This window comes from Pantherophis guttatus, chromosome 1 (genome assembly GCF_059756535.1).
Source record: "Pantherophis guttatus breed Tessera chromosome 1, ASM5975653v1, whole genome shotgun sequence".
In the NCBI taxonomy this organism is placed as follows: Eukaryota; Metazoa; Chordata; class Lepidosauria; order Squamata; family Colubridae; genus Pantherophis; species Pantherophis guttatus.
Window position 1 is genome coordinate 265845627 of NC_142063.1, and position 16661 is coordinate 265862287.

Genomic DNA, 16661 nt, shown 5'->3' on the forward strand with positions numbered 1-16661 from the left:
TCAAATTACAGCATTATTAAGTCAGTATATATATTGTGTTAATACTGAAAATAGTGCTTTCAATTACTTAACAATAATAAACAAGGGCCATAGGAAAACAATAGATTCTGGAAAGATACATCAAGGTATCTGATGCTGTATTGTACAGGCCAAGAAAACAGCAACATATTTTGTCAATCATATTTCAAAATGAATTTGGTTGTTTGCATGCATAAAAATTATTGAAATAACGGTTAAGCTCAAAGAAATGTAAGCCACTCAGAGTTGGGATGGGTGGCTGTAGAAATTGAATAAATAAATAAATAAATTACAAATTTCACTGTATCAATCTGAATGAAACATGATATTTTAATTATAATTTTTGTGAATCTAAGCTCTTACTGTTCCAAGTAAACATTACTCATAGAAGTTGCACAAATATGCTGAATAGTAATGTAGATGAAATTCTAAGATCAATATACAATAGATCAATCACTACCATAAAATACAAAAAAAAAATAACTCATTCATATTTTTTATACTGGAATTGTAGGTATAAGTTCAAGCAGAAAAATTTGGAACAGAACAGCAATGTTTTCTATACTGCATATTCCTTTATTTTTAAGGAGTCAAGGTAGATAACAAGATACAGAAGAAAAACTCCACAGCTATTTAAGGAAAGAGGTAGAATTACCTTGTGCCCCTTAATTATTTTTTCACTGCTCTCCTTGGTCATGAGCTCATGCTGGCGAGTGAGTTCAGTGTGACATTCTTGCACTGTTGCTAGGAATTTGCTTTTTTCCACTTCTATTTTTAAGCGAAGTAAATGGTATGGAGCTTCTGACTGGAGATCCTGCATCATAATTAAAAGTGGGGAAAGAAGTTAATATAAAACACAGTCAGTTCTCTTTTTAAGAAATTATTTATAAAGGTATAAAACAAAAAAAACCAACCAACACCAAACCAAATCATTAGTGTCAGAGGCAGTAACTAAGCTGCTTTAACTTGTTTTTCTGAACAATTTCAGGGGACTAACTTTCTCTGAAAATACAATGCAATGTTACACCATAAAAGAGAACAGGAAAAAAAAGTTGTTCATGCACCACAAAATCACAGGAGAAACAAGAAGTTTAAAACAATTATTGTGTAACCTATCACATTATGATAAAAAAAATAATTTTTAAGATAAGTGATTCTTTTCTGGTATCTTTAATTAAGAAAACAGAGTTGAGTAAAATTGTGAAAGTACACAAAAAATGTTCATGTTGCCTGGACAGGAATAACTGAGAACAACAATTGCAGAAGTGACTCTTCTTCCTCTGACAGAATGGATTTTGTGGTTGTGTACCTTCAACAAGGAGAACTAGTTTGGTGTAGTGGTTAAGGAAACAAGCTAGAAAGTAGGAAATAGAATATTTTAGTTCTACCTTAGGTACAAAGCCAGCTGGGTGACCTTGGGCTAGTCAAGGGCAAGGGCAAACTACTTCTGAAATCTTGCCATGAAAACTGCAGGAACTAGTCCAGGAGTCAACAGACCTGAGGGCCTACACACAGAGAAAAACAACTTATAACTAAAGCTGGTTGGCAAAACTCACCTTCCACTGCTTGTGCAATTTCCGCACAGCTTCCTGAAGGGTGTGTTGCTCTTGCTCAGGAAGGATGTCAGTAAGTTCATCACAAGCTTTCAGGAAAGCATTGAGCACCCTTTGGTCCAACTGACTGAAAAATTCCTGGTTTTGAAATTTATCACATGTTTAAATGTTAATATTGTTGCTACGGAAAGCAGAAGGTTAATTCCAAAAGTTTATACTATGTACTAATACAGGAAACTTAGATGGTATGATTGAGGTTGATCTTAGGAATGATAACTGAATGCAATTTATATCTGTGCTATTTTGTCTGGAAAAACATGGAGATGGGTAGACACTGGCCACAGGAAGAGTAGCAATAGCACTTAGACTTATATACCACTTCACAGTGCTTTTACAGCCATCTCTAAGCAGTTTACAGAGCCAGCATATTGCCCCCAACAACCTGAGTCCTCATTTTACCGACCTCAGAAGGATGGAAGGCTGAGTCAACCTTGAGCCGGTTAGGATCTGCATTCTAACCACTGTGCCACTACAGCTGTATAGGGCTAGGTTATAAGAATAGGGCTAGGCTAACCCTTAATTTCCATATGACCCCAACCCATAATAAGAAGCTGCAATTTGGATGTAGAAGTTTTTTTTTTTTGTTATGCAGATTATGAAGGCACTAAAGATCAGACTAAAGAGCAGAACAGAGGATTAATACTCCAGATCTTAGACGGAAAAAGCTCCCTGGATGTCTTGTCTGGTTTTATAACTAAGCAGCCTCAGGACCAATTAGCACTTGGATGGAAAAACATCAGAGAATATCAAGGCTTTTATCTAAACTGGGACTTTCAAAAGCATCCTGCAAGATGGCAATAAAAATCAATTCTGTATTATTGCCAAGAAAAATTACACGGCTGTATCCATTTAATGGTCACAGGAATGATGAATGACTTGAGGGTATCTACCCTCATTCCAATCTACTGTATGTTCATAATTTACGTTGTGAAGAAGTAAAATATTCAAGCACTCTCAAATTATACTCGTAAACATTATTTCAAAACGTAACTGTATGTCAGCTTTCACAAACGGCCTAAATATATTCCTATGGATCAGATACATTAAATCTACACTTTTTAAAAAAAGTTTTCACCCTCTCAATAAACACACTGTAGAAACAAGTGCTGATTGTTGATATTTAAATTAAATAATTAAATTCAGTTAAATTAAATGTGTATTAAAACAAAAACAAACTGATTCCTGGTTTTTGAGGGAATGCTTTTGATCTCCTATTTTAACCTATAGCCCTGATATTTCCAAGTAGTTTCCATTCTGCTGGCTTTCTTGACATTAACAGTACCTGCAATGATATTTTAATTAGCAATATGAAATATAACAGAAACATGCCTTATAAAGTTATACTTACTGTATGTTTTCGGAGAAGTTCTTCAGGATTGCCTTTTTCTTTTAGACAGCACTGGGCAGTCTGGAGAACATTTTCCAACTCTGTTCTAGATTCTTCAAATTTCTTCATCAGTCGACTATTTACCTCAACATTTTTCTTCCAATCACCGGTCTTCTGCACCATATCCTTCATAAATGAAAATAGGAAAAATCCTGCAATGCTAAACAGTTTGTCTTATATCCCATTTTGTGCACTAACTAAAATTATAATTTACACTTGAGGAATAATATGATGTTTCTTTATTTCTGATTTACTAAACTGAGGTCACATCCCTGCACCCTCAGTATTATGAGAAAGGAGAAATATCTTTTTGTTTTCCTTCAAGATTAAGTACTATCTGAGGTCAACAGTACTATGCTGACTTTGCATGCAGTCTACAATCTCTTGGGAAAGGCTTCAAACTATACTCCAAAGGGCTTAAATATCTGAACTTTGAAAACAACAACCAAAAACTCTAGTTGCTATTTCCTGTGTTTTTGTGTAACATTTTGCCTCATGAGGAATTCTTAGGGGGGGAAAAAGTTTACACACTCCTTTTTATATTTTCAGGTGACATATAAACAATCTCACTCCTCTGAAATTGAATCTATATTAATGTGAATGGGACCTGGAAATAATTGTATTTATATGATTTCTTAATTAGCATACAAGCCAAACTCAGATAGGATTTTGTTATTTAGAATTACTAGACATCATTACTACAACATCATTAAATATTACTCCCCTGCAAAATTAAGAGTAATACCGTGTTTCTCCAAAATTAAGACCCAGTCTTATATTTTTTTTTGAACTCTGAAATAAGCACTTGGCCTTACTGCCATGTTCTCAAAAGCCTGATTGGGCTTATTATCAGGGGATGTCTTATTTTTGGGGAAACAGGGTAATTGTATCCTCCATAGCCTCTAGTTACATTCCTTTTAATTCATCTATTCACAGTAAATATTTAAGTATAGCTTCAGCAGGACATGTGATGTTAAGAGTGATAGATATTGTTCAAGATAAACAGAAAGGAAGAAATTCCTCTGTATGCGGTCTGATGCTGACATCAAACATAGAACGCAGGGACCCTCAAAAGTTTTGAGGGTCCCTGCGTTCTATGTTTGATGTCAGCATGTTTGAGTCAAAACATATTGGGGTTCCAGAACAATTACCTGTTTTTGATCTTACATCGGACAGGCATTTCTCTTCTTCTGTAACTGTCTCAGCAAGATCAATTTAACAGTAAAAAAAAACTGAGTAAGGAATATGCAAGAGAAAAAGACTTCAAACACCTGATATAACTCATCTTTTCTCTAAGATGAATATTGCCAAGTTCCTGAAAGTCTCACTAACCCAGTATTTTTAAGCACTGAATTTGTATTGTTGTTTTTTTTAAGTTTGCAATGATCCCTGAATATACCTTGTGTCTTTAGCTCTGCAGACCATGTCTTTGAATTTGTTACTTTTTGTATTGTTCTTTCTATAATAACATTTATCAGAGGCTATTTTGGATTACTGTTTTTAGTTTAGTTACTTTATCTTAATACCAGTATACCTTAGTCAAATTGGCTTTTTTTCCACAATTTTTTTCATGTTGGGAAGTAATGTGAAAAATTTAGTAAAATTACTGCAATTGAAAAAGATTACCTGAAAAGCAGCCTGCATTTCTACCACTTTCTTCTGAAGTAAAGAAAAGCTGAAGTGATTTAACACTTTACTTGAAGCCAGAATCTTTGTGATAATTTGACTATTTCTTTCAATTAATAACAAGGCTTTTTTGCAGTGTTCTTGATAAGCTACCAGATCCTTTAAAAAGATGAAAATATTAAAATAAGCATATTTTGGACAGTAAGACAAACAGATTTAACAACTTTGCAATGTTTCTTTTATTTCTACTTTATTTTCTATAAAACAATATTTTTTTCATCTGGTACAATAATGTTATTCTACAGCAGCTTACTTATTTTTAAGGTTATGATTCCATACCCAGATAACATTTATTGCTTTGAATGATTCTTGAGAATTAGTACTGAAACAAGATTTTAGCTCTGTTCTTTTAATATATCATTTTTGAAAAAGAGTAATTATAGTTGCAATTGAAATCCACAAAATGCCAATGTCTACTTCCAGACTGACAAGTGTTTGTTACAACACGTAATTAAACCCTAGCATCTTAAACAGATAAATTTTTAAAAATATTATACACCAAGATGAAAAAAAAACTACACATTACTGGTATGTTAAGTATTTATTTTTTGCAATATAGGTCATTTGAAGATTTGTAACTTTAGCAAAACAGCAAAAACAAAAGCAATAATTGGATATACAGCAAACATATGTGTTAAAATATCTCAAATTCTTATTAGGAGTAACATAAGGTATTATCTGGAGTAACTGAAAGGTAAACCTGAATCTTCAATATTAAAAAATCTAATTAGAAAAAAATTACTTAGGGCCATGGATTATAATAGGGCAATGGATCAAAGATGGCTAGTTCTCAACTTGAGCCCAGACTTATGGTCATAAGTCATTATGGTCATTAAATCACCATAAACGGTGCCCATTTTACAATTGTTATTCTGCAAATGCTGCAGTAATTAAGTGAACGTATTTTATTCAGTGGGTGTTTTTGCCAACTGCAGAAATCAGCAAAAAACACTGAAAATTGTGGTCATGGACAGTGGGACACTGTAAATGACTGTAAATATGAACCAGCTATCAATCACCCAAAATGCAATCAAGTGATTGGGGGGGAGGGGGGTCGGCCACTGGCCAATGAACATAAGTAGCTCTGGGAAGATCCAACATAACATTAAATGTTGCTAAAATACTGGTCATTAAGCAAGGACTACTTGTATACTTATAAACATTTCTAAAGAATAAGAAAATCTCCCAGACAAAAACACAATGTTGCTTTTAATTTTCTTTTGCTTCCTAAAATGATGAAATACAAAAAAAAATGAGTTCACAACCAACAAACAAGAGATAGTGAAAGGAAAAAATCTTAAATATAATTTAATGAATAGAATAAATTACATGTGACAAAAGAAAATAATTAGCAGATTAAAAGATTGATATTATAAAATGATATAATAATTTATCTTATTAAATTTAAAATATGCCACATCACATTGTGCCATCTTCTGATTATTAGAACATAGAGACCTATCAAAAATAGATCACAAACCTATATCCTGAATCAGGACTGGAAATTTATTTCAATTATCTAAAATTATCATCTACATTATATCCTAGGCTCAAAAGAGCCATAGCTTTTCATGAGATAAGAAACTCCATGTTTTAGGAATATAATTCAGCATCACATTAAGAACCTTAACTGGAATCTTTCTTCCAAAAACCATATTAATATATGATGTAATGCTATGTCAAAGCAAGGCTATAAAGAACAAGACCAAATCATATGAGTCTTAGAATGTTAATTTTTTGTTATATTGCCAGCGTAAGACTTCTAATGTCTTCTTGTGCATTCTATGGTGAGTCCAATAAACATGAAACAATATTTTCTGGTGAATTAATCCAATGTTTGAAAATATTAGAAATAAAGTCGCATTTTTAACTCTTGGGACACACTAATTCTTCAAAATTGAGTATTCTAATTCTTCATTCAGTACCTCATGAAACTGAATTATTAGCTTGAACTGCTATATCTAAACTAAAATTGCAGGTAGAGGATGTTCAAACCATTCAGGTCACATGGGTTGATTAACATGTGTCTTAATTTTACCTTGCCAAGCAGATATTTCAGAGAGATAAAATTTCAGTCCACAATTGCTTACTGTCTTTGGCAGTTGTCCCAAAATCAAATCTTTCCTAGCCTCCTGAATTGCCAGAATCCCTATTTATGGAAACCTCTGCATAAATTCCTATATATGGCATGTTGCTCCAATTCTATGCTTTCCCCTTTTCAACTTCTGGTTTAATACAGTCCAGTAAAAGGGAACAATGTGACTTAGAAATCACTTAAAATTTTGTTGAAAGTTATTCAAGAGACCAATTATTCATACTTTTTCTCCAAATAAATACTAAAACAAAACATATTCAGAGCATTCGCATGAGAAATACCTGATGTTGCTGTTTAAAAACATGAGCAGATTGGGCTTCAGGATCTAATACAGAAATAATTTCATTGATCTTGTCAAGAGATTCATGAAAATGTGTAATTTGTTTCTCTAATTCTTCAAGATGAGGAAGTAATTCTTGTGAATCAAAAAGCACAACTGGGCAGGTCTCCTTAACCTAATACCAACAGAAATATTTTAAAAACCATGTATGAAAATGTAACACAAATCTCTCACACACAGATACAAACAATGATTAGGTATGATTGTGTGTGTTGGTATATATGTGCGTCTGTCTATCATATCTATTTAATGAAATCTAAATCTCTTCAAGTATTAACACAGTTACCTAATTTTATGTTGATTTTAAATATACTGTAGGTAGTCCTCATTTAATAACCAAAATCAGGACCAGCAATTCAGTAGTTAAGGGAAGTGGTCTTTAAGTAAACTTCCAACTATGCTTATGATCTTTTACTTAGCTTTCCTTTGCTTTACAGACCTGTGCAAGTTGGAAATTCAAGGATTGATTGTAATTGATTGATGTACTTTTTCATCTTGGTTAGCACTGAAAGCACTAGCTAAATGACTACCTGTATAGCCAATATATTATTGATATATTTGCATAAATAGGATGTTTTTCTTCTGGTATCTAGTGGTGATTGTATATAGCACCCCTAGTAAAATGAGAATCTTCCTTCTTTGTAGTTCCCACAAATTTGCTTTTGTGGGGGGAATGATTGGGCGAAGACTTCAATGTATGTATCAAAAATATTTGCACAATATGCTTTTTGTTCATTCCAAGGTTTGCAGCCTTGTTGTATATATGATACACATTCAATTTCTTCTTTTTCTTATTCTAGTCATCTTTATTTTCCCTTTTATTTTTCCAAAAATGCTTGATACATTATATATAATTGCAGTTCCTAAAGGGACGGTTTGGTGGCAGCAAAGATGGATAGAAGGAATAATGTCTTCTGTAAAATTGTTTCATATTCACATCTGAGAGAATATGAAATAAATTTAAGGAAGTCATTACAGATAGAAGCAGTTGGGACATACTGAAAGACTCTGGGCTAGCCCTAAAGAAACTGGGAATGACAGAATAATTAAACGCAGGGAAGAAACATAAATCAGTCCCACCCTTATCTTTCTCATTAGAGGGAGGTAATTTAGGGTAATTTAAGAAATTACTTGAATAGTAATTACCTTGCTGAGCTGTCCTTTGATTCTCTGCATTCTTGCAAGCATTTCATTGACTTCTTCTTGTGGAATTTCCTTGGTAACCACTTGTGCTGTCCTTGTTAACATCTTGTACTGGGATTCCATAATGAGTGCTTTTTGTTTAATATCCTGTAATATTTTTGTTCCAATAATTATGTGTAAAAATACAAGGCTTTTAAGAAATGGAGCTCAATCTCCTATTAGTTGTAGGGGAGAAGACCGAGCCTTAAGAATTAGCATCCTTTCCTTCAGTTGCATTAATTAATGGCAGCTCATAACAAATGCAACATACCATAACCATCATAAGCAGCATACATATTAGGTTGCAAACTTTGAAGATTTTTAATGCAATGTTTTTGTGAAATTATTTTATTAGAACATTCATTAGAGATTCATTTCTATACTGCTAAAATATATTTTAAAAAAACAATGTTGAAAATATTGTGTTGGAAGGAGGTAACAATTCTATTTAAATAGTTCACACTGGAAATTTTTGTTTAACACTTAAGCACAGGGAGAGGCATATGATTTACAAAAAACAAAGAATCTTAAAGTCACAGCAGGAAAGTGATACAACAGTTAAGAGAACTATGAGGATATTGCCAATGTCCTTAGAAATGCTCTTACCCCAAAAAGCAGAACAAGAATCTACAGCAGTGCTACATAGAAATAATGCCCAGCTTCTAATTAACTTGCCTCTATTTCTTGGACAAATAACTTTACATTTAGAAAGGACACTTCTAAACGTGTGTAGATTTTCCTTTTTACGTCATCAATGAAAGCAGACAAGGCAGCCACTCCATCCAAATATTCCTTCTTTATTCTGTCTAATTCATCATCCCGAGCGTACTGTGAAAACACAGAAAATAGATAAAACAATATAGAAGTAAGGAAGAGTCAGCAGAACATTAAGCACAGAAGGGACAACAGTTTAAATTCCATTCAACATAATTCTATAGCAGTCTTTTTACAAAATGTGGGTTTTTTCTTTCACACAGAAAATAGAATGAGTGATATATAAATCTTTATTTAGATTTAAAAATTAAATTACTTATTAATGTAATGCTGTGCAACAGTGGCTTGTAACTATAGGAAGAAAGCCTCCGAGGACATACTTGTTTAACTTGCATAAATAATTCTCTCCATCGTCCATTTAGCAAGAGCAATTGTTGTTTTAAATCTCTGGAAACAGTTTCATCGCATGTTTCAATCAGAAAATTACCAGCATCATTCATTGCAGTATGTTGCTGAATCCATTGTGGTAAATGTCGGAAGAAATCCTAGGAAGAACAGGTAATATTGCTGAAAAAAAGTTGTAAATCGCACTTATATGAATGTTTAATTTTCCCCAATTTCTCCTTATCATAAGCATGCAATGATCACTCTCTCTTCTTTACGCTAAATATTTCTTAGGAAATTAAACCACCTTTACTACTGCGGCCCCCATGCTATGGAATTTTCTCCTCACCAACAGGAAACATAAGTAAAATAACTAAGTCACCTTCTCATTTGCACGGATACTCTCAGTTTACAGATGTTGGAAACAATATTAACTATTCTGCATTTCCTATTTATCTATACCAGTGGCCCCCAACCTTTTGGGCACCAGAGACCAGTTCTGTGGAGAGAGATATTTCTGTGGACCAGAAGAAGGTGTAGTTTTGTGTGCTGCCTGCATCCTGTGGATAGGGCTTTCCTTGTTTGCATGGCCCAGTTTCTGGCATGCCATGGACCAGTGCTGGACCATGAACCAGGGGTTGGGGACCCCTGATGTATACCTCAGCAATGCCTCTGCTGTTATATTGAGCAGGGGCTCTTGTCCTGAAAGATACATGGCTTCTAAAATAAATGTTCCTTCTATTTACAATAGGCAAATTGTTCTGTCCCCCATCCTCACTCAGACAAATGCAATATCCAACACACCTGCCAATAATGTATTGTATAAACAGACCAGAATTCCTGGCAGACGAAAGTTTTGGCAGCTACTTGTAAAACGCCGGCCAAATCCAATTAGCACTCCCAAAGAGTGCTATCTGCAGTCCGTTTCCAGAGCGACAAATTATCCACAAGAGTTTAATCCAAAATATATCTGAGCCGAAGTGCAGGATTCACGATGTGACTCTTTAGAGTTTAAACGTTTGAAAGACTGAGAGCTGACATATAGCAATATTTAAAGGAGCACAAGTTGCATATACCTTTCCTAAATGCTTTGAGTCTAAGATACTTTAACAACTGTATCTCCTATATGAAAAAGTGCTAAAATGTATGATATTATCAAGTGGGTTTGCTTCATTTTATACCAGTAACTAGGCATGAAGATCTAATCTTTTTTCAGTCTGCTTTTTAGCTTCTGGGCTAAAGGTTGAGGCTTGGAGAAAAAGCATGAAGTAATGGCATGCTGCGGGCCTCTTTGGCCAATTGTTCTGGCTAGTGGGGTCCAGAAGAAGGGCCTTCTCTGCTGTCGCACATGCACTCTGGAACATCTTGCCTCCCAATGTGAGATTGGCCCCAACCTTTCAAAATGGCCTACAAAACTGGCCCTGCAAGTTAGCTTAAGGCCCCAATGGGAGAGCATCATAGTGGAGGTGATTGGTTAACAACAGATCCCACCTCTCCCCCACTCTGACCCACTCTCTCAATCTGTAATTGGATTGTAAGGTTTGCCGTGGTGGCACAGTGGTTAGAATGTAGTACTGCACTACTACAGGCTAACTCACTGCTTACTCCAGGAGTTCGATCCTGACCAGCTGAAGGTTGACTCAGCCTTCCATCCTTCCAAGATCAGTAAAATGAGGACCCAGATTGTTAGGGGCAATATGCTGTGTGTATGTGTGTGTGTGTATGTGTATCTTTTATGACTGTAAGCCACCCAGAATTACCCTGTGGTAAGATGGGCAGCCGATATATTTTATAAACAAATAAATAAAATAGTGGTAGTCATATTTCAGTAGTAGAAGCTTACTGGGTTATGTTGAGACAGTTACTGCCTCTCAGTTCAACCTGTTGCCACAGTTCTTGGATATAAATCTAACAGATACATGGTAAAGTACTTACCTTTTTAGCATGTTCAGGTTGATTCAACATTTTTTCAGCATCTTCCAGCCAGGCCTGCAGAATGGCAACTGTATTGCTATATCGATCCCAATTAGAAATGACTTCTTCTAACATACTCCGGACACTTCTCACTTCAACTGACAAGTGCCTCCACTGTGTTGTTGTATCATTCATGAACTTCGTAATGTTCTCTATTTCTTCCGCTGAAATATAGCACTGAGGCTTTAACATAAATCTTGCATCAAATGAAAATCCCAATATAAAATAACATTAAGAACAAACAAACTAATAGTAATACCATCTTAATACAAATAATTAGTACAAATACAGTTGCATGTATGTTATTTTAGTGACTCTTTTACTTAAGTCATGCAACATTGACATTATCCCTAACCATACAGCAATTGTGAGAGTACAGTGAAGTTAAATAGCAGTAGCTTACTTATTACTGATAAATGTACCATCTTTACTATTAAATGTAATCTTAAAACGAAGAAACAAAAGTATGTCTTTAGTTGCATTATACACACACCCCCCATATTCTCCAAAGTGATCAATATCGATCTCCAAGGGTCAATGGGAGTATCCAAAGGGTTGATGTTACTATTAGTAACATTTATTAATTTTCATATAATAAACACTTGGGGATTGATCAACAATCTAAAACTTCATGAAGCGGTCAATGACCTGAAGAATTTGGAGACCCCTGACATGCATGCGTAGATATTTAAACATAGCAGCATCTTACTGCTATGCAATATTGGGGATACCTGTGCAATATTGGGGAAACAAAGTCTACAGTGATTAAGCATTCCTCCTAGATTATAAGGGGCATTAGTAGCTAAGTACATTGTGCATTGTATTGGGAAGCCACTTTGCAAAGTGAATTGCCATGGGAAAAGTTCAAGGAGCTAAAACATCTGCAGCCAGAAGGTTTAGCATGGCTATTCCAAATATTTTCTCTGGTTGCCTTCACACATCATTTGTTTCACTGGTGGTCCAAATGAAGGAGTTATCTGTGCATGGGTACATCTGCAGAGATAACTGGGGATAGTCAGTTGTGATGATGTAAAGCAGCTGTGATGAGCCTTCAGGGACACACACTGGTTTAACACGTCATAAAGTAAAGGCAATCCATTTTGCAAAAAAAGGCCTTTAAATGCTTTGACAATCTCTAGTGTTCTTTCCCAGTCTGAGGTAAAGCATTTGTGGCCAAAATGATTTGATTCATTGCAGAGATGGGATGAAGAGCATGGCCTTCATCACCCTAAAAAGATGGTTGCAACTGATCAAATAAGAAAACGGGAAACAGAATAAACAAACTTTCAAAGTGGAAATTAGATTAATATTGAAATCAATGTTGATACACATCATAAAAAGCTGCATAAAATCTAAGTACTTTTTACGTAATCGGGCATTAGTATGACATTCAGATATGTATCCTAGCTTGGTTATAAATTCCACATCCATAAAAAAGAACATTAAAAAAATGTTTACCACGTTAGGAAAGGATCAGTGCTCTGAAATGTCTTCATGTGGTTATTCATGTCCTCTGCTCTCATACACATGGTTTCCAATTTTGTCATTTTCCAAATTGCTTAGCAACAGCTCTACTTGATCTAACAATAAGAATAATGCTGAACAAATAGACTTCTACTTACGTGAGCCATTAGCATTGGCATACATCTCAGCTGCTTTTTTCAAGATCTGGTATGTAATTTCATACTGCTCAAAAAATTTGTTGTTTTCTATAACAGTCTGAAAAAGGAGAATAAAAATGAAATCTCCAATAAGATAAGAAAATAGCCTTTGAAAAGTTTACTATACTTATTAAGCTTTTCTTACAGGTTCATCTTCCAGATCTTTTTAAAAAAACTTTATTATATATATATTAAACGAAGAGGCGATTGTGCGCAAAGCGCGCACACAAAGAGAACCGGTAGTAAAGCCGGTTAGAACCCACCCCTGCTATAAACCTACAAAAAAGACCAGTCCCTTATTCTAGTTCTATTGAACCAGTTCAATTAGTACATCCTTTCTCCATTTATGACTGTATGACTGTAATTTTGTTACTTGTATCCTTACGATTTATATTTATATTGTTTCCTGATTGCTTATTTGTACCCTATGACTATCATTAAGTGTTGTACCTTATGATTCTTGATGAATGTATCTTTTATTTTATGTACACTGAGAGCATATGCACCAAGACAAATTCCTTGTGTGTCCAATCACACTTGGCCAATAAAAAATTCTATTCTATTCTATTCTATTCTATTCTATTCTATTCTATTCTATTCTATTCTATTCTATTCTATTGTATTCTATTCTATTCTATTCTATTCTATTCTGTTTAGCAGTTGGATTCCATTCCAACAACTTGGTTGCTAAGCAAAATGTTGCTAAGTGAACATACGACTGAGAGAAAGAGACAGAGAAAACTGATGTTATGTAGATCACTGGTTGCTGTGATCTTATTCAGATAAATGAAACTTTGCTCTCTCCTACAGTGTCCTTTTTTGCCCCGCTCAGCATGGAGAGATTGCTTAAGCTATCTTTTGTTGAGTTGTTTTCTCTGCAGCACAGCACTTCCTTAAAAAGACCTAACCAAAAGTTCATAAACTCAGCTCTGTGACTTTAATTAGTGGATTAGAACCCTCCTGCCTGTTCCCATTGCAGCCTGAAACTGACCAGATATTAATCAGTTTCACACAGAACCTGTTATCAGGCAGAAAAAATTTGATCTTAAATGCAGCATTGTTTAGAAAATGAATTTTTTTATCATGGTATCTGTGAATGGTTGCTAACTAAAGTAGTTGCTAAATGAAAAGCAGTTGAAAAGATTCCTGTGCATAGGTTTTTAGCAATAAATCAGTTAAATTGAGCCTTTGTACTTTCCACGCCTGACATCCTCTCACATAATACCAGCAGCTCTTTTTCTTAAATCCTCATGCAAAAGCTAATCAAAGCATATGAGCATGCATCTTAAATCCTTCTCTTTCCCAAAGTGTACATGCAGCTCCAAACTTTTTCCCTTCCCAGTAGCTCATTTAGTAGAGAAAAAAGTTTGTTAGTAGCATGCAGTCTAATTTGTATAATATGTGGTTTGTCCCTAAGGCCACAGGAGGGTGAGAGCTTAACCGAAGAAACAAGTTTCATACCTGTTTTGTGCACTTTTAAACCATACTGAGACAGATAAACATTAAAATAAAAGATATTTTAAATCAATCTGTAATATTTATTTTTAAGATCTAAATCAGTTGCAACCATAAGAAAATAAAACTAATCTTTTCCCTTGATATACTTGGCAAAAAGTTCAAAGCAAGCTGAAGGCCGTGATACAACAATGCATACTTTGTGGCCAGAATAAGATTTATGGAGTTCTTCAGCATTCATTTCTTTGAACAAACATGGTCCTGCTTGGTAACAGATTAACCTTATCTGATTTGGAAAAGTCTAGATACCAACATAAACTTCAGTAATCATAGTCATTAAATAATTTGTTATTATTCAGCATGGTACTGCAGCTGTGTCACCTACTTATATCAGACAGTTCTTGAAAAATATGCAATGGTTACAATTTTGTATTAAAATGCCCCAAAATTAACAGGCCAAAATATTAGTGAAAATATCTACTAGCAATGAGGAAGCACTAAAGGAAAATTTAATTACTACTATATGTTTAATAGGAGAATGACACAATAATTTTAAAGTTCCAACAAGATATTTTTTCAAACTGATTTAAAGAGGCCAAGTTGCAAATGTGTGAGATCTCTAAAGTATTAATCATACAACTCTGAAAAGCAATCTTTCTAATTTCTCCATATGTATATGCATGAGAAGAATATTCCTTTCTTTTATATGCTGTTAAAAATTTAGTTTTTGTACCCTGAAAGATCAGGAGCCCATGAATTTAGCCCATAGCAGGAGACAGACTGGAGCCGAATACATTTCTGGATTTTCTTCCTTCTTTCCATTCTTATAATTACGTTTTATCTGATATAGTAAAATATTCTAGAGAACTTGAAAAGTTGCATACTTTTTATATGGCCTTGGTTAAGACACTACCCAACTGTGTTTTTGGGAATTATATTATGTGCTGCTTTATTATGTGCTTTATTATGTGCTGCTTTTAGAAATAAAATTATTCTTATTCTTTATATTTACAGAAGAACAGAATAAAAGAGTTAGAAGGGATCTTGAAGGTCTTCTGGTCCAACCCCCCGCTCAGGCAGGAAACTCTATACCATTTCAGACAGATGGCTGTCCAATCCCTTCTTTAAAACATCCAGTGTTGGAGTATTCACAACTTCTGGAGGCAAGTCGTTCCACTGTCATACAAAAGAGCTAATAACTAATTGAAGATTTAAATGGTTTCAGTCCATTTAGAAGGGAAGTTGAATGGACCAAGTAAGCATAAATAAACTTACTCCTAAGTAAGTTTTCAATTCATGTTAGTTCAAGTTAGCTGTCATCAAAATCAATGAAAATTAAATTGGTTGCTATCCCGCTACTTTACCTAATTTATGATGAATGGCATTCAACATATGGAGCAGTTACCATATTGGAAGATTAGGCATATCAGACATGTAATATTGTCTTTTGCAAGGGTTGAACTAGTTAAATACTTTCTGTACTGACTGACAGCAGCTAATTAAATTTTAAGAAAATAATAGAGGTGATCCCTTGACTCATGACAACAATTGGAACCAGAATTTCCATTGCTAAGCAAGATGGTAAAGTTAAGTAAAGTAAAGTAAAGTTAAAGAAAGTAAGGTTCTACATTTAGGCAAGAAAACCAAAATACACAGGTACAGTATATGTGGTACCTTGCTCAACAGTAGTCCTAGTAGACAACCATTTAAATATGAGCCAGCAGTGTGCAGCAGCTGCCAAAAAAGCCAACACAGTTCTAGGCTGCATAAACAGAGGGATAGAATCAAGATCACGTGAAGTGTTAATACCATTTTATAAAGCCTTGGTAAGGCCACACTTGGAATACTGCAACCAGTTTTGGTCACCACCATGTAAAAAAGATGTGGATACTTTAGAAAGAGTGCAGAGAAGAGCAACAAAGATGATTAGGCAACAGGAGGCTAAAACATACGAAGAACAGTTTTAGGAACTGAGTATGTCTAGTTTAATGAAAGGAAGGACTAGGGGTGACATGATAGCAGTGTTCCAATATCTCAGGGGCTGCCACAAAGAAGAGGGAGTCAAGCTATTCTCCAAAGCACCTGAGGGTATGAAAAGAAGCAATGGGTGGAAACTAATCAAGGAGAGAAGCAACTTAGAACTAAGGAGAAA

General features: G+C 34.6%; 1 protein-coding gene across 12 annotated transcripts in view; it reads right to left on the reverse strand.

The window, feature by feature from the left end:
- Positions 1-16661, reverse strand: part of SYNE1 (spectrin repeat containing nuclear envelope protein 1) — a 309363-nt gene that overhangs the window by 214786 nt on the left and 77916 nt on the right. For all 12 annotated transcript variants that reach the window (XM_034419047.3, XM_034419038.3, XM_034419043.3 and 9 more), the window contains 10 exons: positions 13016-13112; positions 11355-11557; positions 9416-9580; positions 8997-9149; positions 8286-8429; positions 7081-7254; positions 4645-4803; positions 2980-3144; positions 1575-1709; positions 674-832 (listed from right to left, as the gene is read on the reverse strand). In XM_034419047.3, coding sequence (XP_034274938.2) covers positions 674-832; positions 1575-1709; positions 2980-3144; positions 4645-4803; positions 7081-7254; positions 8286-8429; positions 8997-9149; positions 9416-9580; positions 11355-11557; positions 13016-13112 — 1554 coding nt within the window. The remainder of the gene's footprint in view (positions 1-673; positions 833-1574; positions 1710-2979; positions 3145-4644; positions 4804-7080; positions 7255-8285; positions 8430-8996; positions 9150-9415; positions 9581-11354; positions 11558-13015; positions 13113-16661) is intronic.